Source organism: Lissotriton vulgaris, chromosome 4_1 (genome assembly GCF_964263255.1).
Source record: "Lissotriton vulgaris chromosome 4_1, aLisVul1.2, whole genome shotgun sequence".
NCBI classification, from domain to species: Eukaryota; Metazoa; Chordata; class Amphibia; order Caudata; family Salamandridae; genus Lissotriton; species Lissotriton vulgaris.
This window is the reverse complement of record NC_141691.1, coordinates 1,739,062,147-1,739,089,385: the sequence shown is the minus strand read 5'-3', so window position 1 is coordinate 1,739,089,385 and position 27,239 is coordinate 1,739,062,147. Positions and strand designations below refer to the sequence as shown.

At 46.0% G+C, this 27,239-nt stretch overlaps 1 protein-coding gene across 1 annotated transcript; it reads right to left on the bottom strand.

Annotated features, from left to right (window-relative positions):
- Nucleotides 1–1,702: 1,702 nt before the first annotated feature.
- On the bottom strand, nucleotides 1,703–26,966 carry LOC147724482 (trypsin-like). The gene is made up of 5 exons (XM_086967022.1): nucleotides 26,882–26,966; nucleotides 19,541–19,697; nucleotides 15,447–15,700; nucleotides 12,806–12,942; nucleotides 1,703–2,033 (listed from the first exon to the last, which is right to left on the bottom strand). Exons 1-5 carry the CDS (start codon nucleotides 26,919–26,921, stop codon nucleotides 1,884–1,886), a joined length of 738 nt encoding a protein of 245 aa, XP_086823148.1. The 5' UTR covers nucleotides 26,922–26,966; the 3' UTR covers nucleotides 1,703–1,883.
- Between the last annotated feature and the right edge of the window lie 273 nt (nucleotides 26,967–27,239).

Genomic DNA, 27,239 nt, shown 5'->3' with positions numbered 1-27,239 from the left:
TACCACCCATGCGAAGGAGACAGGGCCGGACTGACCGTAGCGGGCACCGGGCATTTTCCCGGTGGGCCGCCAGGGTGAGAGCTGGTTTTGGGGCCCTGGGGGGACGTTTTTGTTACCGGGGGCCGTCAAAATCGCCCCCTGTAACAAATTTGGCATAAGCTGGCCCTGGCAACCAGCTCAGTCGCACCCCCTATCATCCTAGGGGGGCCGGCCGAGCAGTTTGCCAGGGCCGGCTTCGGTTCCCAGTATGGCCCTGCAAGCACATCTGTATTGTCATCGACAATCATCTCACCATGACCCCCCAAGCCAACCTTGTAATCGCCTCCTGCTTACACACCCTGAAGTTGCTGAAGAAAATCTTCAAGTGGCTCCCCAACAGCATCCACACAACCATTACCCAAAAACCCAAACCCTCATTACAAGCAAAATAGACTATGGGAACACCCTGTATGCTACAATCGGCATGCAACTGACCAAACGTCTCCAAACCATACTGATTTCAGCAGCCAGGATCACATTCAATCTACCTCCTCGCACAGGCATCAACCTGCACCTCAGGGAACTCCACTGGTTTCCCAAGCACAATCCAGATCTTTTCAAACATGTTGCACACACCTTCAAAGCCTTACACCTCATGGGCCCAGGCTACCTCAACAATCACGTAGCATTCCTTAAAGCCACCAGGCACCTCCCCTCAGCCAGACTCCTTCTCGCACACATCCCCACATGCGCATATCCAGACCCGGCAGCCAGGCCTTCTTCTACATTGCTCCTAAAGCCTGGAATGAGCTGACACTACACATCAGCGCCACCTCTTATATCCTTGAAGTCCACATGAAGCTGAAGGTGTGGCTTTTTGAATAGGTCCTAACAACAGCCCTTGGCAGGCCAAGTTTGCCCCTGCTTAAGACCCAGGATACCCTCCTGGGTGATAGAGAGCTCTACAAATACACATAACAATAGCATTATTCCCCAACAATGCATCTTATTGAGTCCCATCCAAATACATTTGCACCACACACTACTTTAGACAAACTCTACAGTCAACCTGATTCGCACAATTGTGCCCAAAGCTATATGAGTGGCAAAGCGCTACCCCTCAACATCACGTTCCTATTGTCACACAAATCCGAACCATTCAGAACAATTTAGCTTAAACAGGAAAATCGTTCTCCTAATCCTAACCAGGGGGCATGTAAACACACAATCTGCAATGTATCAAAGCCATACAATAGAGTACTGCTTCACAGAACTGTGTCCTGAAGCTGGGCAATAAACAGATGCGCACCCCAGAGGAATGAAATAGCTCGCAATATGCAACAGCACAAGCATCTGCATAAAGAGATCTCTAACAGGATCTGACGCCTGTCACTCACTCACTCCATTAATGAGTATGAAGTACCACTGAACTATAAGGTACGTAGATAGTTCTTCACTCACAAAGCATTAGACACCAGGCCATCTTGACTATGTCAATGAGAATCTGGAAGTATTCTGTGGAGTAAATATGTCTATGTGTCAGCGTTTTTGTAAAACAACGAAAAGGGGTTTGTATTCTGAAATTCCCGGGTGCCCATGGCTATATTTGAACTTTCAGTTGCATACTCCGAGAGTACATACATATTTCACCTTTCATGTCAACAGTTCGAGAAATATTTCACAATGGTTATATGTAACATCTGGCATAGGATTGACACATATATATTTTATACCATGTATTTATTTAATACTTAAAGGCAGAACATTGATACTGGCCTGGCAACACTGTTATTTATTATCTCACTTATTTTTCCTTCTAACAATTTTGTTATTTCCTTCTAACACATCGTGCCAGTGGATAACAAGCTCGATAGATGCACAATATTTAGGAATAAGCAGTCCCATCAGTTAGCGGCTATGGTGTTTTTGATCCAGGTATTATAGTTGCAGACTTTGGTGTAGACTCCAGGATAGTTTCTCTGAGCGCAGCCCTTCCCCCATGAGACAACACCTTGAAGCTGACCATCACAGACAACTGGGCCACCAGAATCACCCTGAGGGGTAGAAAATAAAACCATATTAAATCCCTGAATACTTATCTTAGATTTTATAAAGCATAGAAAACTGAGAAACTGTATTTGTAGATCTCCAGTACTTCAGGAGCACGAATCTTTCACTGCTAAGTCACTGCAATAACATTAGAATAGCATTTAAAAAATGCAACCCTGATTCGCTGAATGCATGAGTTTACTGCTGAAATGGAATTAGGAGCAGTGGGGAACCTTTCGATGCTAGGTTCTGTGGGCAACACCTCACTGCTAGGTTCTGAGGGGAACACCTCGCTGCTAGCTTCTGTGGTAGGTTCTGTGGGGAACTCCTCACTGCTAGGTCTGTGGGGAACACCTCGCTGCTAGGTTCTGTGGGCAACACCTAGCTGCTAGGTTCTGTGGGCAACACCTCACATCGGGGAACACCTCGCTGCTAGGTTCTGTGGGGAACACCTCATTACTAGGTTCTGTGGGGAACACCTCGATGCTAGGTTCTGTGGAGAACACCTCGCTGCTAGGTTCTGTGGGCAACACCTCACATCGGGGAACACCTCGCTGCTAGGTTCTGTGGGAAACACGTCACTGCTAGGTTCTGTGGGGAACTCCTCACTGCTAGGTTCTGTTGCGAACACTTTACTCCCTAGGTTCTGTGGGGAACACCTCACTGCTAGGTTCTGTGGGGAACACCTCACTGCTAGGTTCGGTGGGGAACTCCTCACTGCTAGGTCTGTGGGGAACACCTCACTGCTAGGTTCTGTGGGGAACTCCTCACTGCTAGGTTCTGTGGGGAACACCTCACTGCTAGGTTCTGTGGGGAACTCCTCACTGCTAGGTTCTGTGGGGAACACCTCACTGCTAGGTTCTGTGGGGAACTCCTCACTGCTAGGTTCGGTGGGGAACTCCTCACTGCTAGGTCTGTGGGGAACACCTCACTGCTAGGTTCTGTTGCGAACACGTTACTCCCTAGCTTCTGTGGGGAACACCTCACTGCTAGGCTCTGTGGGGAACTCCTCACTGCTAGGTTCTGTGGGGAACACCTCACTGCTAGGTTCTGTGGGGAACTCCTCACTGCTAGGTTCTGTGGGGAACTCCTCACTGCTAGCTTCTGTGGGGAACACCTCACTGCTGAGTTATTGGCCCTACAATTTTTTTTTCCAGTTCAGCTCTGTCTTTGTGCTGGTTCACCTGTGGGTGAGCTTGTCATGTTTATCCTCTCCTGTATACCACACTTGTCCTCTTGTTTGGCAATAATTACTTCTAATGTGACACCAACATTTTTCCATGGGTGGCCCCATGCCAAGAATTTTCTCAAGTATGCTAGCACCAGCATTTTTGCACAGGTGCCCCATATCTTAAGAATTACCTCTAATATGCCAATAAAAGCATTTTCGCTCACTCATTCACACTCGCCCTCCCACATTCTCACACTGACTCACTAATCATTTTGAACTCACTCACACTACCTGCTTTCACTCATACACGCACTAATTTCACATATTTTCACTCACTTTGACCCACTCTTTCTCACTCATAGTTAGATTCATGCCCTGTCACTCTCAGCCATTGCCACTCACACTCATTCTCTCTCACACTCTTTAACAGTATCTCACACTCATTCTCACTCATTCATTCTCACTTACCCACTCTCACTCACTTGCAGACTCTCTTACTCTTAACTCACTCCTGCTCACTTGCTGACACTCAGTCCTATCCATTCTCATTCACTTCCGGTCACTGACCCTCACTCACTCACTTTCACTCACACACACATGCTCACACTTACAAAGAGACACATGCTCACACATATCCACACTGTCTCATTCATACAAACATACTTTCACCCGCAAACATAAAAACACCATATATTTAAAAGCATTTTTAAATACTATAGTTGCCAACAAAGACCTCGTTCCAGCTCCTATAATATTAATGTTAATTATAAATATATTAAATTCCAGGCCCGATTCACAAAACTATTTGAAGGTCTAAGGCACATTTAAATGTACTTCTGAGGACAAAACCACAAACCTAATACACAGAAAAAGACAAAAGCTTGACATTACCATAAACAATTAGGTTTCCAAATATGGGGATTGCTCCTTTATGGTGTCTCCCCCATAAACAAGGGTAGGGACGGGGTTAGGGGTGCTCCTGGGAGGTCCGTCCTCCTTGCAAAAGGAGATAAACACCCCCAACCCCCTACGTCTGTGCACGCTTGAGTCTAATTTCGGCAAGTAAACTTTCCTACCTATTTGCAATTTTAAATAGGTATATTTTACGCAAATTAGTTTTTCCTGAAAAAAACTATAATTGTTGCAATTTTCCTGTAATAATGTAATTTAAAGGTTCTTGTAAAGCGCAACTAACACCTAACGGTTTCTTGGCGCTGTGAGCAAAAAGGAGACAGAGATGGAACTATCAGAGCGAAAGAGAGAAGAGAGGAAGACCTAGTTGTGTGCTCTACGGAACAGATGGGTTTTAAGAACAGATCTAAAGTGAGCATAGGAAGTAGTGAGCCTGCATTCTAAGGGGAGGGCATTCCAGAAAGATGGAGCAAGAAACGAGAATCTAAGCCCTCCGTGTTTCTTGCGTTTGAAGACAGGTGTCTTGAGTAAGGCCAGATGAGAAGAACGGAGGTAGCGGGGAGGAGCATACTGGTGAAGTAAAGAGGAGATGAATGACGGGCCAAGGCCGGCCAGGGCCTTGAAAATGGTGCCACCTAATTTAAAATTGCAGCGCTCGGCTACAGGGAGCCAGTGAAGTGTCTTTAACAGGGGGCGAACATGCTGATGCCTAGGCTGGCGGAAGATTAGCCGAGCAGCCTGGTTCTGAACCAGCTGCAATCGATTCAGCTGGCAGGCAGGGGTACCAACATAGAGAGAGTTGGCATAATCTATTCTGGAGATTACCAAAGCCAGTAAGGTCAGGGTGAGGGCCTCTGTGGTGAGAAAGCGGGCAATTTTACGGATTTTCCGCAAATGAAAGAAGCTAGAGGAGACCACCGCATTGATCTGGGGCTTCATCGAAAGATCATTACAAATGATCACCCCCAAAATACTCCTGGAAATGTTTACCTCAATTCACAAAGTGTTTACAGCGACTTACTATTGAATTACCCTGGCATACTCCTGCCGGAAGTCAGGAATAAACCAGGAGTACTGTAGCAATGTCACACCTATTCACAGCCAAATCTCGGTGAAGCAAGCCCCTTTTAAATGCCATAAATGTCAGAAAATGTTCTTCTAATGTAGACATTGCTATCTTAGAGAAAAACTGCACCTTTTCCGCCTACCCTTTGTGAATCAGGCCTTAAGTGAGGAACAGTGTATCTACACTTTCTGAAGTATTGAGCCTTACTACTGTAGAATGTGACATATGAGCCCGACAGTATGGTGGGAGGTGTCAGTCGAAGTGAAGGACAGAGCCTCATTCTTTACTACAAGTAGCAGACCCCCGCCTCATTGTGCAGAGGATGCAGCCTCTCACAAAATGTGAGTTCCGTATGTGAGTGCACTATCCTGCAAGAAGCAACGGCGTGGGGGACCTTTTCAAGTGGCATTTTGGGGACACACTTGAAAGTTTAATATGGCTCTTGTGCAAGTGCAAAGTGTTCCTTCATTTGCATTGAGCAACGCCCCGTTGCAAATAAAGCAACCCCCTTTAGATCACACAGACGCACGTTTTGCACTGGGGTGATTAATATTACAGAAGGGTTTGTGTCCCACTCTGTAACACCGAAGGGGCCCAGGGAGTGGAAAGAGGGTGAAAACACCTGCACTTTGAATTGGTGTTTGGGCACACAATTCTTCAGAGTACTGTTTCAGAATTCTGTTAATATGTCTAAGGCAAAGCTATATTTAAAGAATGTCTTCAAATTAACATTACATACAGACAATTCAGTGTCTTCTGCTGTGCCCTCGTCCTTCGGATAAGCGTAAATTGGAATTTAGTACTAAAGAAAATATGCAAGTATGGGAACATTTCTCGCAGTAGTAAGTTTGGCAATAGGGGTGAAATATGGGTGCCTTATACGGGTGGTCATATAAAATACAAGCGAAAAGGTTAGGGAAAGGTTAGGCTATCCCGAAAAAAAAAATCCGAAATGTACTCATCATAGACTTTCTTTTAAGAGTTGAGTAGATTTCCAACTTTACAAACAAAAACAAGTATTTGTGAATTGGCGGGGGCGCTAGAGGGCGCACGAGCTGAATGGCCGCACTCTAGTGTGGCTCCGGCTGCCTGGCATTCCTATCCTTCTCTTCATCCTTTAAAACTGCGACCACCCGCCCGAAAACGATCTGGGAGATTGATATATCTCTGCTGCACACTCTGTGTGAGTTTGGTGATCCTACGACCTACGGTGACGGAGTTAGACCGAGGTCAGTTTGGAGCGGGAGAGACCGCGAGCTGAGACCTCGCTGGCGGCGGCATTGGAACTCACGCAACGCCCAGGACTGACACGTGGTGTGTAGGCCGCACTGCGCCTTGCGCACCTCCACCACGCGGACCTAAGCCCTTCGACCCTGGCTGTGGGATCCTGCCTCAGCGGATTGCTCTCTGTGTTTAAGACATTCTGTGGTGCAACTGCATTGAACCGGACATCACTTGAACACTAGACGTTGGACTCAGTCCATCGCCGTGGCTGCCCGCTCGTGTGCTCCCTAACAGAGCGGCTTGGAACCGCGGTGCGATTGTTGCTTGCCTGGCATGGGGAAACCAGATACGCGGCAGCCCAAGCTGCAATTTGAACCGGCAACGCAAAAAAAGGGGACTAAACAGACGGGAGATAGTACGCAGCCGAGGAGTCCGGCGGCGGAGGTAGCCCCCCTGATCCCTGAGATTGCAACAATGCTACAGGAGATGCGGCAGGGATTCGCCACGGTGGTGGACAAGGTAGACCGACTCTCCGCTCGGATGGACGGCATCATTCAAAAAATGGATGTCCACGAAGAACGGTTGACGGAAGCCGAGCGCCGCCTATCTGAAACGGAGGATGCCACGACATCGCAGGCCACGCGACTATCTCGCATGGACAACGTATTGCGGGTGATAGCCGCCAAGAACGAAGAATTGGAGGCGAGGAGCAGGCGGAACAACGTCCGGATTACGGGAATTCCGGAATCCACAAACACGGGGCGGATGGAGCTTTATGTTGAACGTTTGCTCATGGCCACAGTGGGAGAGGAGGCCCTCTCCAAACAGTTTATAGTGGAGCGGGCCCATCGCTCCCTTGGACCTCAACCCCAACCGGGCACTCCACCGAGGCCCATCATAGCACGGCTGCTCAATTACCGTGATCGAGATGCAGCATTGAAAGCGGCAAGAACGAATCAAAATCTCAATTATGAGGGAGTGTCCTTCTCCATCTACCCGGACTTTACTCCAGTTGTCCAGGAACAACGCAGGAAATTTTTAGCCGTGAAAAGGAAGCTGAGAGGGTTGAACATCGACTATGCACTGCTTTATCCTGCCAAGCTACGCGTGACCCACCAGGGCACGCAACACTTTTTCTTGAACCCGCAGCAAGTCGAGGATTACATCAAGACCCTGCCGAAAAGAGACAAAAGAGCTGCACAGGCGGATGGCGGACATGATTCTGGAGCGGAATGAACTGAGTTGCTCGCTTTCTTCTTGCTGATTTATTTGGACTACTTTCTTGGATTGTTGCTCCTGACATGGCCCTCAGAAGTGTCGGGCTGGGTGGTGCTGCAGGCCCTGTAGCATGCCAGGCTCCCACCCCCCCACGCTCTCTCACTCGCCCGGACAAGGACGGTAAGAATGGTGGTAACTGCGGTGAGGAATGGCGGGGGTGGACGACTGTGCACCTCTAAGACCCCGAATGGGTGTACCCCACTGGACTTGCTAAATGCACTTTTACTGTTGTGTTGTTGCGGGTTTGATCGGGGAGGGGGGTGGGCACCGGGTACTGGCGAGTTGGGGGAGCTTCAGTGGGAGGGGGAGGGGGGGAGTTCTGCAAGGGGTCAGTTCGTGCTGGTCTGGTCCATGGATTTCACTGTCCACGAGTTGGGCCTGTGGCCCCAAGTCATAGTAATGCGATTGCCAACTCCTCTTTCTGGGTGTCGCTGCACGAGACGGGGAAAATGGATTGCCGCATGGACGGCTAGGCGCGGAGGCCTGATTGATGAAAGACGAAAGTTGCGATTTCTAGTGTTAAATACCTGGGTTTGCACTGGGTTTAAGTTTTTGTTTTATTGTCGAGCATGTGCACCTTTACCTCATCGACCTTCTACCCGTACGGGGGTGGGCTGGTCCACTGTTGTTGATATGAAGAGAGGGTTCGGGGACCGCTGTTTGTGGTGGCCGGGGCTGATATGGGCCGCTGATACTACTGACTGTACGCACTGTTGGTTCATATTGACTGTTCTTTTATATAGTAAACTCTTGGGATGGGGGACACTTGTTTGAATGTTCTTACTTGGAATGTACGGGGTTTGGGGGATCATCGGAAGAGACGGCACGTTCTGGGTTATTTGGATAGACATAATGTGCACATAGCATTTCTGCAGGAAACCCACTTTGCACCCCACAGGACACAAGCCTTTGGTAGCAGATGGGCTTCAAGTGCTGCGTTCTCCTCGTATTCCTCCTATGCCCGTGGTGCTGCAATACTGGTTAAAAAATCAACTCCCTTCCATATGGCTGGCATGAAAGCGGATGTACAAGGGAGGTATTGCCTGATGTGGGGTAGATTAGGCCATGTGACAGTAACCCTTGCATGTTGTTATGGCCCTAATGTGGATGACCCGCAATACTTCGAAACACTCTGGGCTGCTATACTAGAAGCGGGGTCGCAGCACATCATATGGGGGGGGGACTTCAATGTTACAGTGAACCCGACCCTGGATCGCTCACACCCGGCCCCGCACCACTACACGAAGGGGCGGGAGGTATTGCGCGCCATTTTGGAGGAGAATCACCTAGTGGATGCTTGGCGTGCACACTGCGGGCCGAAAGGGGAGGGGACGCATTTCACGGCGCAGGCTAGGTCTTGGGCCAGGCTTGATTATTTTTTTCTGACTACACACCTTTATGCCACTGTCACATGTGCACGACACCTCCCCAGGACATATTCGGATCATGCCCCGGTACTGGTCGCCATGCGTGGGGCTGAGCTGGGCCCCCCTGTTACCGCGTGGCGCATGCAGGCTGCAATGCTGTTGGATGAGGAATTTAGAGAGACACTGCGCGAGGAATGCTTAGATTTCTTTAAAAGAAATAAGGGATCTGTGGATGCAGTGGAGACTATCTGGGATGCATTCAAGGTCACACTGAGGGGTTTCTGCATTGCGAGGGGCTCGGGGGTGCTTAAAGCGATCCTGACTCGTTTGAAGGCACTGGAAGCAAGACTGGGTCAGGCGGAGGAGGCCCTCCGAACACACCCCACTAGTGACACGCTGGCAGAAATCAGAGGTTTAGTTATGAGTACTCAGAAGAAGCAGCGCGTAAGGCGAAATTTAGACATAAATACTGGGTGGCGCGGAAATATGGAGAAGGTGAAAGGCCTGGGAAAGTGTTGGCTGCTACGGTCCGGCTTTTGAGGGCACCTACTGTTATCCTGGAGCTGGAAACTGCCGAAGGGCTGCTGCTCCGAGACTCCACGCAAATACTTAACGAGTTTGTGGGCCATTACAATACCCTGTACACCTCTAGGGGAATAGGGGGCCCACCTTTGGACGACTACCTCGCGGATGTCGCGCTTGGGTGGTTGAGCGACGCTCAGCGGGCCTTTTTAAGAGCCCCGTTTGAGCTTGACGAGGTCAAGGAGGCGATCATGAGTATGCAGTCGGGCAAGGCCACAGGACTAGATGGCATCCCTATCGAATTTTACAAAACATACATTGAATTCATGGCCCCGGTACTGAGGGAGGTCTATGAGGACGCTTTGGAGGTGGGGCATCTCCCCGCATCCATGAGAACTGTGCTGATCATCTCTCTACTCAAGCCCGGGAAGCCTGCGTCACACTGTGACTCGTATAGACCCCTCTCTTTGTTGACGTGTGATGTGAAAATACTTGCTAAACTTATTGCCACTCGAATTAGTTTGCTGCTGCCAAACCTGATCCTCCCGGATCAGGCGGGCTTTGTTCCAGGGAGGGCTACGTCCCACAACCTCCGCACATTTTTTTCTGTATACGACTCTGTACATGAAGATCTGCCCATGGCGGCCATCTTTTTAGATGCCACCAAGGCATTTGACTCCCTAGAGTGGGATTACGTCTTTGGGGTACTGAATCGCATGGGATTCCCGGCCATCTTCATTTCCTGGATAAAACTGCTATACACACGACCCGCGGCCAAAGTCCTTGTTAATGGGCAGCTCTCCCCAGAATTTGAGGTCTCTAGAGGGACGAGGCAGGGGTGCCCCTTATCCCCCCTGCTTTTTGCAATTGCCACGGAACCCCTGGCTGCTAAACTGAGGCAACACTATAAGGATAGTGCGTTGCGTTGCTTCCAGCGACAAATACTCATATCCATGTACGCAGATGATATCACGCTGTATGTCCGACACCCTCGGGACAACCTACACCCCTTACTTAGGGAATTCATTAGGTTCGGGACCCTCTCGGGAGTGCAGATAAACTGGGCCAAATCGTGCATCTTCCCCCTCACGGCGGCTACACAGGCCTTCCCATTGGAATATCCGCTCACTTGGACTGACGGCGACTTTAAGTACCTTGGTGTTCATATCGAGAGGGACCGGGAAGCACTTATGAGAGCGAACTATGGCACTGCCATTAGTAGGATCGAAGACCAGGTTTCGAGGAGGGTGACGCTTCCCCTGTCGATGGCAGTCAGGGCTTCCTTGATTAAAATGATTGTGCTTCCGCAGCTGCTATACCTGTTCCTCAACATACCATTTCACCCTGGTGCGTACTTCTTCAAAAGGCTTAGAACTGAAATGCTTAAATTGGTGTGGGGTGGGAGGCAGGCTAGGCTCAAATGGGAGGTTCTGACACGGCCATATGTGCGAGGGGGGTTCGGTGTACCTGATTTTGAGCTATACTTCAGGGCGGCCCAGGCGCACTATGCTTACTTCTGGGTGAGGCAACCGAGATACATGCCGCAACTGGCTGCGGAACACTGGCTAGTGCACCCCACGCCTGTAGAGGGAGCTCTGTATGCCGTTGTGGAAGGGAGGGATAAGACCCCGAACACTTTGTCTAGCACTACCACGGCCTGGTTGCGCATTTGTGCCTCACTGGGACTGCAGTTCCTCTACGCTCCATGTATGCCCCTAGCGTATCACCCGCAATTGCTGCTACTGCAGGAAACTGGCTTCCGGCGTTTACTATCTAAAATCCATGTACACACGTGGGGGGATCTGTATCACAATGGCGAGTTCCGCACCAGAGATCACTTGTTTGGTACAATACACCCTACCTCACTGGAGGTGTTTTACTACATGCGCCTGCGGCATGGGCTGCAAGCCCTTACACCTGATTTTCCGCGCGAGCCACCAGTCCTACTACCCCTGCAACACATACTACAGTTAGAGAATCCGTATAAACTAGTGTCCACGCTGTACAGATCAATTCGAACCCACATTGACTACACCACGCTTCCTGCCAAGGCGAAATGGGATCAGGAACTGCCTACTCCCCTCACCGATAAACAATGGGAATTTAGCTTATTACAGACAGAACGTATCTCATCCAGCAGCAGGTATAGAATCATCCACTACAAATTTGTGCATAGATTGTACTATACCCCGGCTCGCTTACGCAGATTCGGTCTGCGAGAAAATGATAATTGCGACCGGTGTGGGACCCCTGGGGCTGACTTCTTACATCTTGCTTGGGACTGTGCCAGTGTACGTCAGTACTGGGATCAGGTATTTCAGGCCCTCTCTACAATGATAAATGTTACGGTGATGCCGACTCCTGAGATGGCGCTCTTGGGCTGTGTAGAACCCCTGCAGGCGGCTCACCGCAAATATGTCGCGTTAGCCTTGTTGCTGGCCAAGCGGAGGGTGGCCTGTAGATGGGGCAGGGGGAGGGCGCCCAAATTTAAGGAATGGATACGGGACCTGGTGTATTGTCAGGAACAACTTCACACTTATGCGGAGTTACTGCCGCTCTCATCCAGGCCGACTGATATCTGGGCCCCGCTGCAATGCTACCTGATCACTGAAGCATCGAGTGAAGATGAATTGTGAGCTATAGTGATGTTCTAGGCGTAGGGGGGAGGGCGTGATGAACTGTTGTGGGACTATCTGCAGCTAAATGTGACTTGCGATTGCACTATGCACTTTATCCCCCTTGACTTGTCCCTGGAATTTTTTCCACTCATCCATATACCGTACATGTCCATGGGCCACATGGTCGCCATGAAGTGCTGTTCCCCCCCTCCCAACCTATGCTTGTCTGTGGTGCACATGCTTGCGATGTTGTTTTGTTCTTTTTAACTGTTCTTATCTTCACCAAAAACCGACAAAAGTAAGACGCATGTATATGCTACCTATACATGTACTGTTAACGTCGACATTGTATTTATATGCAGCTCTACAACGCGGGATTGACTTCTGACCATTGTTTTTATTCGTGATTTATGAGATGTGCTATAGCAGCCGGCCTCCGGGTTGTGGCAGTATGCTGTGTATACTTAACAGTACTAAATAAACGTCTTGCACCCAAAAAAAAAAAAAAAAAAAAAAAAAAGTATTTGTGAATTGGCCTATATTTGACTGGTGCTCAATGCAAGTGTAATAAGGTCATTGAAAATATTAAAAATCTATGACTTCAAGTAGCCTTCAATACCTGGCAGGAGTCTTTGCCGCCCTCGATGTATCCGACGCAGATCATGTTGTTGGTGATTTGTCCTGGATACGATTTGCTGCACTGGGTTGAAGTCAAAATTGGTGCTTTCAGGCACTGAAGTTGATTTGGGTTGTTAACTGAAAAATAAGCAGGTAAATGTTACTTCTGGCAAGCTGATATATAGATAATTTTGATAGTATGAGCCATGCAAATAACCTTCTGGATGGGTTTCTCCCAGCTAAAATAGTAAATAATGTTCAATCTTTGTCCGGATCTAGCAACAGATTTTGTACCCAATAGTGACATTAATTTAGGCATTCCTCCAGTCACTTTGATTTTTTTCTAGCTAGTTACCCCACGTGGAACGGGTGTGCCCAGACAGAGGCTCAGTGCTCACTGTGTCATACGACTGAAGCTTCGCCTCATTGATGGAGTCCACCCACCGATTCTGAAGCCAGTCTGGGTTTACTTTGGTTCCCATTCAGCGGGGATGTGTCTTGGAGGTTTAGACCTGACTATTCCAATTGGACCAGGCTGACGGCTAGTTATTTCAAAATGTTCTCTGCCTGGAGTGGCACTTGGAGAAAAATGTAATGGTCTGGAATATAGATCAGAGCAATTCCCAGTTGCTGACATGAATTCAAGCACTCGACTGACACGTTTGCTCTCTCAGTGAGACGGGTATCACTCCAGTGTGGTTCCCATACTTGCTGAAATATAGCATTCAAGTTGCCCTGTCTGAAGAGCACTACATGGCGTAAACTGCTCTGGGCTGCTTAAATTCCCACTCAGATGAGATCTGGTGCTGCAGTTTAGGTTCAGCTGTTCCCATTGGCGCAGAACCAATGCTGATTGGGATAATGCTGGTCCTTGTCTAGAGTGGCAAAGTATGATGGGTTGAAAGGCTGCCCTTGCGACTGCCAGTGGCTGAGACCTTTTCAATCATTCCACCCATCACCCTTGTTTTCTCCTGAGTACGACCCATTAAGTGAGATTGGTATGCTGAAACGTGCATCCCATTATCACTGAGCATCAGGATTAAAGCTGCACCTCACTGAAGAGGCCACAGAGGATGTAAACTGCTCTGTGGGAGCCTGTGCTCCCATTCAGAGGGTGTGTGGCCTGCAAAAGCATGTCTATACACATTTGTAAATTCAAGCCTCCTATGTTTATGAGTAGCTTTCCAACGTTTAGGGGATTCATCAAGCATACCAGCAGTACTGCTTCTGGGCAACATTTATTCATGTGGATTCTCCACTAGGTGGACAATTCGCATGAGTTAATCTGGTCTAAACATGCAGTTGCAGGTTTAATTTCTTTCTTCTTAAGTGCAAAAGTTTCTCTGTAAAAAGTCTATAGTCTACACCCCCTTGTATATGGGATGTTCCTTCCTCTCTCCCACAGTGGAAAAAGAGCTTATTTCTGCTTTTATTACAAATAGCTTTGTGTGTATTTTCAAAGTGACAAGCTATCTGCAACACTTTTGTGGATATTCAGTACATTTTGCACAGTATCCCCCTTGAACTTCCCTCTTGAAATACTCCAATCCACCTTTAACCCTAAATTTACAACTGCGGAAAATGAGAAAAACGGCAGGATTCTACACCACAGTAAGTCTCCTGTTCAGCTGCCTCATGCACAGAAGGATGATCCCTTTAATGCTATCAGTGCTTGCTGGACACCCAGCTCCTAGCCAAACTAAACCCACCGGTAGAAAGTTCCTTCATTAAATCCAACCCTCTAAGAATGTATAAGCAACGATGTGATAAGATGGAACAACACGATTCTTTCAAACTATATACAACTGAGAATAAATGCATAAAATAAATATCACTAAGCAAGATTCATGAATTTTCAGACGGAAGTATCCCACAATGCCTATTATCCTTACTATGAACTTGTTCCAAACACAAAGTACTTCTTTATTTATTTTATGTTCAAATGTTTTATTTGTAAGTTTTATTTTGAGCATTAAGCTGGTTGGCTCTTCAGTCAGGAACCTATACCATTGTTTGAAATGTCTAACACAGGGCTTGACAAATAACACATTAGAGCCTCTAGAATCCTCTTCTGTGGTACATTGAGGTGTTTAATGCCATCACTCATGCATTCATTCTTCAGTATGACTGCAACGGTATCAGCCACTGAAGAGGAGGCTGAGCTCGCGATCACGGCCAGCTGATTACTTGAAGTTTCACAAGGATGTCAAGGCCTCCAGCCCTCACCAGCTTTCTGGCTGTACTTGCCCTCCTCTGACTTCAAATAAATGATTGTGGGTCTTATGCATGAGCACAGGTCATTCATGACAGTCTTCCAATGTAAATACATGATTGGCTCATTTAAATGAAGTGTTGGACATTTCCATCGAATTACCCTGGCATCTAAACTGGTGTCTTTCCAACTGAGCGATACAGGATATTCTGCATGTTTTAGCAGTATTATTTTACATCATTTTACATAAAATACTGCTTTTCAACGTATCGCTTTCAATATCCTGTAGTACCAGAGAGAGATAAAGGGACATCCTACTACAGGTCGTTGCTTATTGTCCAGTGTTGCAAGATCTTCTAGGTCTGTTGTGTAATTTATCTGTCATAATACATATTTCAGTAATATAAATAGGTTGACAGTGAGTACTTACCGCCATTACTGAGTGTGTTACCCCAGCCTGAAATCAGGCAGCTGGCTCCCGCCGCCGCGCAGCTGGTTGGCAGGGCGATGGTCTTCACGTAGCCGTTGAGAGTAGCGGGTTTGGAGAGCTTGATGAGCATGATGTCGCTGTCGAAGTTCCTCGAGTTGTAGCTAGGGTGCTTGATGACCTTCACGGAATCAATGAACTGTTCGGTCCCCTCATTGGTTGCAATGTTGTGGTCCCCAAGTCTAACACTGTAACGTCTGCAGTGAAAAAAACAAGGAGTTTTGCCAAGAAGATATGCTGAGGTCTACCTAGAAGCAGTTGTAGGTCCTTCACTGGGTTTGACGCAGAGGTAAACAGGAAGAAGAATCATAAGCAGGGCACCAGCTCACATGATGGGAGGTCCTGGTAGGTGGTGTTTAACGCTACAGGTCATGCTTCTCCTTGACTCGAGCAAGTTTGGCTGTTGCAGTGTTTACAATCTATGTGTGTGTCTTGCTGCACTAAGCACTGGATAGAGGATCTTGCTCACAAAAACATTATAGATATAATCACAGATGTTTGACCTTGGGGAATAATTGATATGTAGCATCATTCTGAATTGCCATGTTTAGTCCCATAGATATCGCACATTTTCATTAAAATATATTAAAAGGCTTTCTATTTCTATATGAGCTTCCCCAAATAGCTTGCATATTGTTACAACTACACATCCGTTTTTTCCTACATGGCCTTTACTATGTCTTATCCTTTATTTGTTGATAGGAATAGATTTGTCACATTGCCCCTGCTCTAAGGGCCAACGGATTTGAAGGAGAGAGTGGCCACTTATGACCGGTAGCGGTCGGTGGTGGGAGTAGCTGCCGGGCGGTGACGTGGGGAGGGGGTAGTAATCTATGGATTACGGAGGATTACAGGTAAGTAAACATATAAATTAATAAAACGACTTTCGTTGAGTGCACTGCATCCCCAAATGCGATGCAGTGCACGCAACGAAATCCGTTTTATTTATTTTTATGTTTACTTACCTGTAATCCTCCGTAATCCATGGATTACTACCCCCCACCCTGCCCCTCCCCCTCGTCACCGCCCGGCAGCTACTCCCAACACCGACCGCTGCTGCTTATGATCCATCTGCTCTTTCAACAGGACATCCAACAGAGCCTACTCAACACGGAGGAAAGATGGGTGTACCGTCTGAAGAGACATAAAACCGGTCTGGATGAAGATATCCCATGGTCACAGGTAGAACACCGTTAATACATTCTACGGGTGGATCAACATACGAAACAAGGGACACCTTTCCTATTTAGAACCCCCTACACTCCTGGTGCTTACAGTTGTCGCCCTCCTAGTACACTACCGTTTTATAACATAGACACTAATAGTCATTGAGCAGCAATTGGTCATTTTTTTCACGATTGCATTCTAATAGCCAATCAGCAGCAAATAGCCAATTTCCCTTTCTGAAGCATGCCCTCACTGTGGCAATGAAAAACATCGATAATCCACTTATCACACCACCCCCTTCACCGCTGTGAATATGGATTGTTTTAAGGCGATTATGCACAAGGAGTAACCACTTCCTAACGTAGTGACGTATTGCCTTATTAGAGGACTATTTTCTAAAACAGACATTAATTGGCATTAACTGGGCAGTTGTTTCCCTTCTAACAGCCTTTTGGTAGCACGCCACCCACATCCTCATTTATGTGCACAGGGCCCCAACAAGTGTGTTATCGATGGGGCTGCAGCTCTCTACTGGCCCCAGTCACGTGTTCACATCATCACACTTCACGTGTGCCACATCAGATGCGGAAGAAAGGTGCAAGAACATGTATGTCTAAATACTCAGAAGGCTGATCACTTTCATGATGTTTGCTTGGATTCATGCTGACCTCAACTAGGGGGCAGAGGTGAGGGAAGATGGTGACATCGGTGCGGTACGATTTACCGCCGGGTGCTGACCCTAATGGAAACGGGCATGGTCATGACGGAACGGTTCCGTCATGAGCACAGCTCAACCGATGCTCATGACGGAACCGTTCCGTCATGAGCATCGAAGGGGTTAAAGCAGAAATAAAGTTTACTAATAACAAAGAAGGGGGCTCGAGATGTAAAAGTTTGTAGAGGCTGACCGGAGTCATAGGTAGCTACCAAGAGATACCACATTGTGAGGGTGAGAGTTTGATGTCCTCTTAGATACCTCACAAGTATAGTGGAGAAGCGTGGCTCAATGGTTAGAGCGGCAGACCCTTATGCAAAGGTCTGGCCCTGGACCAGGGTTCAATTCTCACCTCGGTGGCTCAATGGTTAGAGGGGCAGACCCTGATGCAAAGGTCTGGCCCGGGACCAGGGTTCAATTCCCACCTCGCCGGCTCTTGGACTCAATCTCCCCGGACCTGATAATTCTCGCCTCAGTGCTTAGTCTAATCATGGGTCCCACTCTGGGCAATAGCTTGCTTAATCTCCACAACAGCCCCAGCAGTGCTTGGATGCCTGGCTTCACCTTGGGGGTGCCCAGGAGTGGACATTCCACAGGAAAGCCAGGAAGGGTTCCACAGCGGTATGAATACAGTGCTACGAGACCTCTGGGTAGAAGTGTGCTATATAAATACAAACACACACACACACATGGAGCAGTCCTTGTAACTTAGGTTGCCAGTTAGGGGTACACACATGTCTAACTAGCCACACATGATATTTCTACATGTTTTGGTTTGCACAGAAAGGCTATCTGACCACTGCTCATTTTTTGGATTAAAGGTTTCCCCAAGTGAGAGCTAATTAATACCCTTATGCTCGATCATGTAGGAAGAAGAGAGGAAAAACATTCTGAATGACTCCCATTAGAGGAGTGAGGTCAGGACAAGCAGTGATATATGTATTATTCATTCCAGCCACCCTTAGGTCAGAGCGACCATTACTTGTGGTTCCCCAGCAGTGTAAACAAAGTCTGGGAAGCTCCTCAACAGTGATCCTCCTCAAAGAACTTCATTTATTCTTGGTCTGGGACTATTCCATTCTCCAGCAAGGAATGAAAGAGGTTCTTAGAGACCAGGCCAAATGTAATACAGACCACAAGGGCGAGCTGCTGCAGCTGCCTGATGAGGGACTGACATTTAAAAGGGTCATTTAAAGTTTGTGGGAGGGGGGACTACCCCAACATTTGGCATTGCTCTTGCCTCACCAAGCACAGCAGTTCTAGGAGGGAAACTATTCAGATATCATTGATGCACAATCAAAAAACCTTCTGTCGCCAGGGAAATTAGTCTTTTGCTTTTTAGCAACAAACCTCCAGGGTTTCTTGCTGCAAATCAAAAGAGAAGGCTGAGCATACCCCTATAACAGACGCTGCTCGGATTCAATAGAGATGAAAGGCCATCGAATGCTCCAGAGAATGAGCTTTCAATGCAGACACCCGAGCCAGCTAGACAGGGCTCTTTAAACATGGTGGGTGACCATCCTCTGGAGGGGGCCTGGAAGGCACCTGCCACACTTGAAATCACCTGGCAGGACTTTGATGTTCTGTGAGTTCCAGGTGATGATTACCGGTCAGAGTGAGACGGGTGATTCAAAGTTGGTGTCAACAGTCTTTGGTGGTGCCCTGCTGAGGTGGACACATACCGCTTTTCTGGTTTTATATATGCAGTGGAAGGTACAGACGCCTTCTATGCAACCAAGCCTCCCCCTCTAGAAGAGTGGTGCTGGATTCCATACCACGGGCACAGAAAGAGGGGATTCCCACAGAAATTCAGAATGAGTGATATTTTCTGTTTTGTGGATGGAGAACCACCTCAGACATGCTGATGGAACAGACTCCTAGTCCAACTATTAATAGAGAGCCTCAAACATCTGATTTTAATAAGTTGCGTACTGCAGTATGATTCTCACATGCGCATTACTGATTTTGGACTTCGGTACCCACTTACATTAGGTTTGAGATATACATTATTTCATGTGAAGGCTGAAATCAGACACAAAACAACAGTTACTCAAAATTAAGGGAGGGTCACACATGTTTGCTAGAGAAAAATATGGAATTTAGAATAAGCAATATAAATTGGGCAAATGCCAGTTTTTAAACACAAGCAACTTACGATTTGTAACAATGAGCTGCGGAGAGGACCCATTGGCTGTTGATAAGCGAGCCTCCGCAGTAATGGTAGCCGATATTCAAAGACACCTGGTATGGGACGGAGTTCTTCGTACAGGTGTAACCTCCCACGATTTTATCATCCTCCAATGGGAAAGCAGCTGAAGAGGGAATGGAAAGGGAATCTAGTTTGTCCAGGTTCACTACAACAATCAAACTTCATTTACAAGTTACTTACATTGTGTTTTCATTCAAATGTGTAATATTACAGCTCACTTAAGAGGGGCATATGTAAGGCTTTATGCTCTATGCAGATATGCAGTGATGCAAGTGAGGGATGATGGGATGGACGGGTGGAGGAATGGACCAAACCATTGTGAGTCGCAAACCCTGCAATTGGCAAAATTACAGGATTTGTAACTGTAAAATGTTCTTACAATGTACTAAACCTTTGTGTAATTTGGAAAATGGTATTGCAAAAAGAGTTTTATGATTCATTTAGAATCACAATTAGGATTTTTAACATTTTGCGCAAAACAGGAAACACTGATTTGTGAATCAGCGCAGGCAAACATTGTGACAACAAAGTGATGTTCATAATGAAAATAAGATACGATCATTAATTGAAACTGTCTGAAATATCTTTAGCATAAAATGTGTTCATCTCTGCCTGTGGCATTGCCAGCAGTTTGCCAAACACTTGCCAATGTTCAAATCAGGTAACCTTGCTAAGAGGAAGAATGGAGATAGGTGGAGGAGTAACCCGCCAGTTGTGAACTGATAATAGCCATCTATTCCCTACACTACAAAGTTGAGTATTTATTTCTTTTATTTATTTATTTATTTATGCGTTTTTATATAGCGCAGACACTTTACCCAAAGGTGTCATAGCGCTTCAGAATAGAAACAGAACTGATACATAAGAACAATTACAAGTGAACAAATTACAAAAGCAAACGTTACATTACATGAGGCAAAAGTCATCCAAACGGATGAGTACACTGCTCCCATCACCCTTGCATCCTGAAGGATCATGCTAATTGTTATGATTTTCTTCCCTGGTGTGTGTGAGCCCCCCTTGACAAATGAGGAAATCCCATGAATTCCCATGCTGGGAAGGTCGTCTTCAGGATAAGCCATGATCCCAAGTCTCATGGGCATCAGGGGATACTAGGGATTCCTTAGGGTGTGGGGGTGTTTGCAAGGTCGTGATTCCACCAGACGGCCATGCAGGAAAGCCAGATGAAACAGGGATCAGCCAGGGCACTGCACGCCGCATGAGCTGTAATGAAATATTACGTTTCTGTGGAGGTTAATTGTGCCTTAAACATGGTCAAATACAAATTCTGTATGCTTAACATTACTACTAGCAGATGCTGATAAGCTGTAGGATTGACTTTATACATTGGTCAGAATAGACAATCACGTTGGCAAAATTGTATAACGCTTGCACTGTGGGGAAAGATCAACAAGGGTGTGCATTAAAAAAAACTTTCAGCCATGTCGGCACGTGGCAGGGCATTCTGATACATAAGTGTGTGCACATGCACTCACAAAGGCACAAACCCCACATCCGACCATTCATCCGCCCACCTCAGTGAAACAATTGATGCCGACTTAAACTTTTGGTTTCTTCATAATATGGAATTTGTTACTGGCCAGCTTGATAGTTTTTTTCCGACCTATTCATTCTTCTACATTTATGGCAGGCAGATTAAAAATGTATACAGGGAGACAGCAGCGTTTCCAATATAATCACCCTGGAGTTGTGCTCAGACACTGTCTGAAAATAGCTTGAGCAATCCGTGACAGACTGAGCAGCCTCCAAGACCCTATAATTTCTTAACTTTTTATGAAGATGCTTATGGCTGGTTTTGATATTTTAATTTCAAGAAACAATTTCCAGGCCTACTCTTCCCTTTGTAAATAGATCATTGTTATGATCTGTTTTCCTGTTACGGGAGCCAGAGTTGACAATCTGTTGTAATTTAATGTTGTGTTTACTGCAGGAAGAGCCTCTTCCCATCATTTCAGAAACTCTTACTACATTGGGGGAGGATAAGGTTAGGATATTGTATATATTTTCTCTAATTGAAGTATGTGTTACTGTATTTGTTTTATTCTTGCTTTGTAAATTGTTCTTATTTTATGTGTTTGTTTTATTTTTATTATTGTGTTTTGTTCTGGGGAAAGGAGTTATGATTTGTTTTCATGTTTTGGGAGCCAGAGTTGACAATCCTTCTATGTCACAACCTATGAAACTTTAGGTAGGTCATCAAACGAAGAATCTGGGGTTGCCATTGCTGATGAGGAGAGCTGTATTGGTGGTTTCTGTAATCCTGATCTTAAAGAATACATTTTAACTTACCTCTAACTGGAGCCTGTCTGGTCAATTGAGAGTATGATCTTAACAATCATCTTAGGCAATATACTTGATTAAGCATCAAAATAATGGGCCACATGTATCAACATTTGTATTAGCAATGACCTAAATTGGGATTTTCTGCGAATCGCAATTAGGTAATCGCTATTACAAATGTATGAAACTCTTAGAGTTTCACTTTGCGATTCCTAGTGGATCACAAATCGACCTACCTCATTAATGTTAATGAGGTACATCGCAATTTTCGACCCCTTATGAATTGCTAAAATCACAGGCATGGTGGCCTGCTGGGGTCACATGTCTGTGATTTGTTTTTAAATGAAGCAATTTTTTTTCAAATGTAGATTGTTTTCCTTAACCCCTCCCATGCTGGTGACGAACCCCAGCCGTCACGCCCTGCGGTGGGCGTGTGCTGATGACGGCTGGGGTTCGTCAAGGCCCCGCCCTGTTCTTTTGTTTACCGCACAGTGGTAAAATCACGGCAGCAGTGAAGGGGTTAAAGAACTACTGCCTGTTCTTACAAAACATGTTTACAACTATTCTCAAAGGGGAAATGGTCTCTTGAGAACCCCTTCCCATTGGCGAATGAATTACTACCAAATTGAAGTTGGTGGTAAATTGCAAATGTTTTGCGCTCGCATTCACAGTCACAAAACATTCATAGATAACGCTGCGATACGCTATTTGGAAGGGACACCCTAAACACGACCCCTCCAAATACCGAATCGCAAATCCGCAAACAGGTTACTGAATCACAAAATAGGGTTTGATACATGTAAAAAACCTTTTTTGCATTCGCAAACGGGCCAATTCTGCAAATCGGGCTGCTTGCAAGCACAAAATTGATTGATACATGTGGGCCAATGTGATGAGTGCTCATTAAAATGCCACAAAAAAATTACTCTGGAAATATTTCATTGTCTGAGAAGCATGCGTCTTACACGACGCAGGGTTACATAGAATTATCACGATGATGAAGATGTTATTATTATTCACGGTTCTGGACACTTGCAGTGTAGGTAGTGGACCCATTACTTTTCTTTTTTCCATCCACATATGCAACAAACAGGTAATGACACTGGCTCAACCTGGATTCTTGGAATGATTAAGAATCAGTGAAACTATAGGCTCTTGACAGTTCAAGGGGGTCAGGTTGTTTGTCATTGATTTAGAAGCAGTAGGTGATCCCTCCTTGGTATCTCGGGTTAAAGTGGAAGATGAGAGAGTGCTAATGGGAAAGAGCAGGAAAGCTGTGATATCCCACAGCCATGGATTCCATGCAGCCATTCTCCTCACCGCCAGCAAGGCTCGCACTTTAACAAGACTCACAAAGGTTTTATTTTTCCCTGGCCTTGAAAGGGTTGCAATATTTTATCATTAATATCAATACTACTCCTAAGGAGTTTGGAAGAGAAAATCGCGCATCAACCTTTGATACTGTGATTGAAATGATGGGAAGATAATGGAAGTGCTCTGTCCAGGAATGGGAAGAGAATTCCCCTAAAACGGGTGGGGTGTAGGAGAAGACGTTTCTCAACTTGGAAAATAAAGAAATACAAAATTGTCAGTGAGTGCATCTGCACGTGGTCCTGGATTTTCACAATAATGAATGGGCACTTGTATATTTGCACGTGTGAAAATGGAAGTCACAAAAAATGTAAAGGCTTCCTCGAGGAAAAAAATGCCGCAGCCACAACCCCCAGAGTACTCCTGGAAATCTTTATATATTCAAAAGCAGTTGGAAATTTACTCTAATTTGCTTTTCTTTTTGTAAGGTATTTCCTATTTTTGACTATCGCTTTGATTGTGTGTTTAATGATATCTTAGAAATCGATTATTTTTATTTTATCAAACTGTATCATGCAAACTTGATGATTGGATTATTTATGTACTTTTATGATTTTAAAACGGAATCATTTTTTTTCTGACTGACTCTACTTTAATTTGCTTCCTTGCTGAAAAAGAGAAAGTGAGAATGCAGAGGAAAAGGACCGAATGTCACCTTAAAAACGGCTTAAGAAGACTGAAAGTGATAAGAGTTCAGAAGAGAGAAAAAAAGGAATGAGAAAAGATAATAAGAGACACAAAGAAAAACTGAAAATGAGAAAAAGGAAAGAAAAATAAGTTGGGACAGACAGAGATAAAGAAGGGTAATAAAAGTAGGACAGAGAGAAGAAGCGCGGGAGACAGGAAGAAAGAAAGCAGAGAAGGGAGTAGAAGAGCAGAGAAGCCGGAGCAGTCCCATTTAACATGGAAAGTAGGGGGTAAAGCTTGATGTGCCTCATGATAAGCGCTTTCTTACAGAATTCTGGTACATCTCCCTCGCCAGTGCCATGTTTGATGCCTAGCATGAAGTCTTGCTAGCTGCGGGACTCAGAGTGCTGCGGGAAGAGATACTGCACGGGTGACACCTATGAACGATGATCCTGGTTGTCTCTGCACGACAGGAGACCGCGGAGAGGTGGGGCCCGTGCCCATTCACGAGCTGCGCCATCCAAGATGGCGGCATCGAGGCAGTCGTGGAGCTGAGGCGGAGCATGGGTGGTTTCGATAAGGACTCACTTCGTTTATTCATGGGTCTTTCTGAGTATTATACTCATTTTGTTCCTGATCAAACACTAATAGTGCAGCCTGTTAGGTCGTTATTGAAAAAAGGGATTCAAATTTAATTGGGATTTAGAGGTAAATAATGCCTTGTCTACCGTTAAAAATAGTTAAAAATATATGCTCCTGGTGGGAAGATTGTAATAGCTGTTGAATGCTAGTTTTGAAGGTGTAGGTGTTATATTTGGTCAATGTGTGAATGGCAAAGAGATCACATTTGCGTTTGCATTTGAACTCTACGGGTTGCTGAGACCAATTACAGCACAATCGAACTTGAGGCGTTGGCTTGTGTGTGGATGGTTCAGAAGTTTAAAACATATATGTGAGCCCTGAAAATAAAGACAGAAACTCAATCTAGGTCCCTGCAACGGACTCCAAGGACCGCCAAACTGTCAGAGGCTGGTGGAGGCTTAAGACGCTGGGCATGGGGTTGCAGCAAGAACAAAAGAGTAAGATACTGGCAAGTCCAGTGCTGGTGAGAGCAGGACTGGTGCACTGTGGAATCCTCCCAACCAGGTGCCTTTGGTTAGAATCTTGTGTCTTTCTGGAAGTGATGATTTGTACTTTGACTGCTCATCCGGGATTCCTGGAGGTGCCAAGCTGTTGTATTTTTGAACCACAATTTCTAATGCTTCTTCAGGAGAACACGAGCAAAAATTGCAGTAACAGAGAGTTTTTTTTTTTACTCCCAGGTCCTCCTCAAATACATTCATGTCCAAAGGAAGGGTGCATGTGATCTTGACTTTGCAAGCCTGTCTGAGGTAGAACAGTGTTTTTGAGACCTTGCAAGAGCTGCAAAAGTATTTGAGAGACATTTATGATAAGTTAACAGCAGTGGAAACAGCACTGGTGCCAATGCGCAGCACAGTTCATTCCTGCGGAGAGCAAAGCTTAAGATCTGGACCACAAGGGTCACTTCTGTAGATAAAAGGACCCAAATCAAACACGAGAGAGCTTCAGCTAAAAAAAAAAATCTTTTAAGGGCAGTACCAGGCTCTATGTGGTAAACCTTGAGAATACAGCTGAAGGCTTCGAGGTGGCTGCAAGAGCTCCATTGGTAACTCTGCTGGGGTCCCCTGCATTTGTGAGGCTAAGGGCATCAGCGCTGCTGAAGGGTATCTTTGGATAAAAGGGCTTTGGTAAGCCCTCACATTCCGGTGACCTTCCCTATGAGGTCAAAATGCCTACTATTGGCTAGGGCGGTAAGCCAAGGGGCTAAGGCACTAGTATATACACATGAGGCCCTTGAAACACAGGGAGGAGCTGACAGGAGCTGCCACAAACAGAAACGCACTGACCTTGAGGGTCAGCAGAGGTCATATCTTTGGTGGAAATCACAGTTCTGTTGTTTAGGTCCCAGCAAAGTGCAAGTTCCCTCTGGCAGTGTCATGTGATAAACATTAAGGTTGTATTTTTCCTTAGCTAGTGAATGGTTTCTGGAATGAAGACAAGTTCATATCCACCGAATCCCCATCCATTATTTTTTTTTAATCAGGCCTAGCTTTTATGAGTGCGACCTCTCTGCAGTCTTTCTGTTGTTATTGCATCCTTCTGTCTTGTGGTTGCTGCCAATTTTCAGTCCTATGTCTATGTTGTGATTGTCCGAAAAATCTGCCCACAATATTAGGGCACGCTGTTATAATAACATAAGACCGATATGCCAACACCCTTGGTGCCACCGAGTGTCAGACGATATCAGCCCCCTTCACCATGCGAAGAGCTGGTGTTTACACGGGGTTCACAGGGTGAACCGGAAGCTGTAACAAAGGAGCTTCCTATGTCCTGTGTCGAGGCTTTGCACAGGTGAAATCCATCTAGGCTTTCTCATTCTTCGCAGGGACCCGGGGAACGCCCCAAAAGCCTATAGTTTGTGCTTATGGGGAGAGTAGGATTCGCTACTGAGGCAGTACCGGGGGCAAACCTGTGCCCCAACCCCATCAATGTCTTATAATAAAACAATTTAGCAATTATGTAGCGAATGTCACACATTGAATCAATGTTGTGATCATTTGTGCCAACAGTACCACAGCATTTGGGGTGGATGGTGACTTTTTATATGTTATTCTAAATTGACGTTTCAATGTTATTACTTTTAATAAATGTCAGGCAATAAAGTAACAGTCTAATGCACTCAACAAAATATTTTTGAATTTTAGAACCAGTCATCACACTTTTCCATACAACATTTGGGTTATTTTTATGAGATATTTCTGGAGGGCTTGCTCAGGGCCGAGCCAGACGGCGGGCTCAGCTCTGGTTGTGCTGTTAGGGTTGGGTGCCCCCCTGTATCTGTATCCCAGGATGCTCCAGTAGTGTTGTGGAGATGCTGAAGGTGGGAATAGTATAACAGAAACATACCTGCTACTCCCAGGAAGGCCACAATGAGAAGAAGCTTCATGTCTGGTGTCTGGGGTTCCGCCGCCGTTCAATGTCCTGGACAAAGTGTTTCACGCCTATATATATGTACATACAACCTACAGACATGGATGCTTATCATGTCCAAGGTTGGGAGCTTGTGAGATAAACCAAAATAGATTGTACAAAAGATAGCAAACACCTGGGAGTCACAGGAAATCCACACAGTGCGACACACAGCTAGGCAATCATTAACATTCTTTTGAAATACTTCTCTTAAAATGTAATATTTCGGTCTTTCGTAGTTTTAAAAAAGTACAGTTTGTTTGAACAGCTTCCCTTGGTCCCACCGGGCGGTTTA

Bases quoted from the DNA above. Each gene is read 5' to 3' on its own strand.
- LOC147724482 (XM_086967022.1), bottom strand. From the start codon at position 26,921: ATGAAGCTTCTTCTCATTGTGGCCTTCCTGGGAGTAGCAG. The intron at 19,698-26,881 runs GTATGTTTCTGT...TTCCCTCTTCAG, and splicing joins GGCCTTCCTGGGAGTAGCAG to CTGCTTTCCCATTGGAGGAT. The intron at 15,701-19,540 runs GTAAGTTGCTTG...TTTTCACTGCAG, and splicing joins GCAGCTCATTGTTACAAATC to ACGTTACAGTGTTAGACTTG.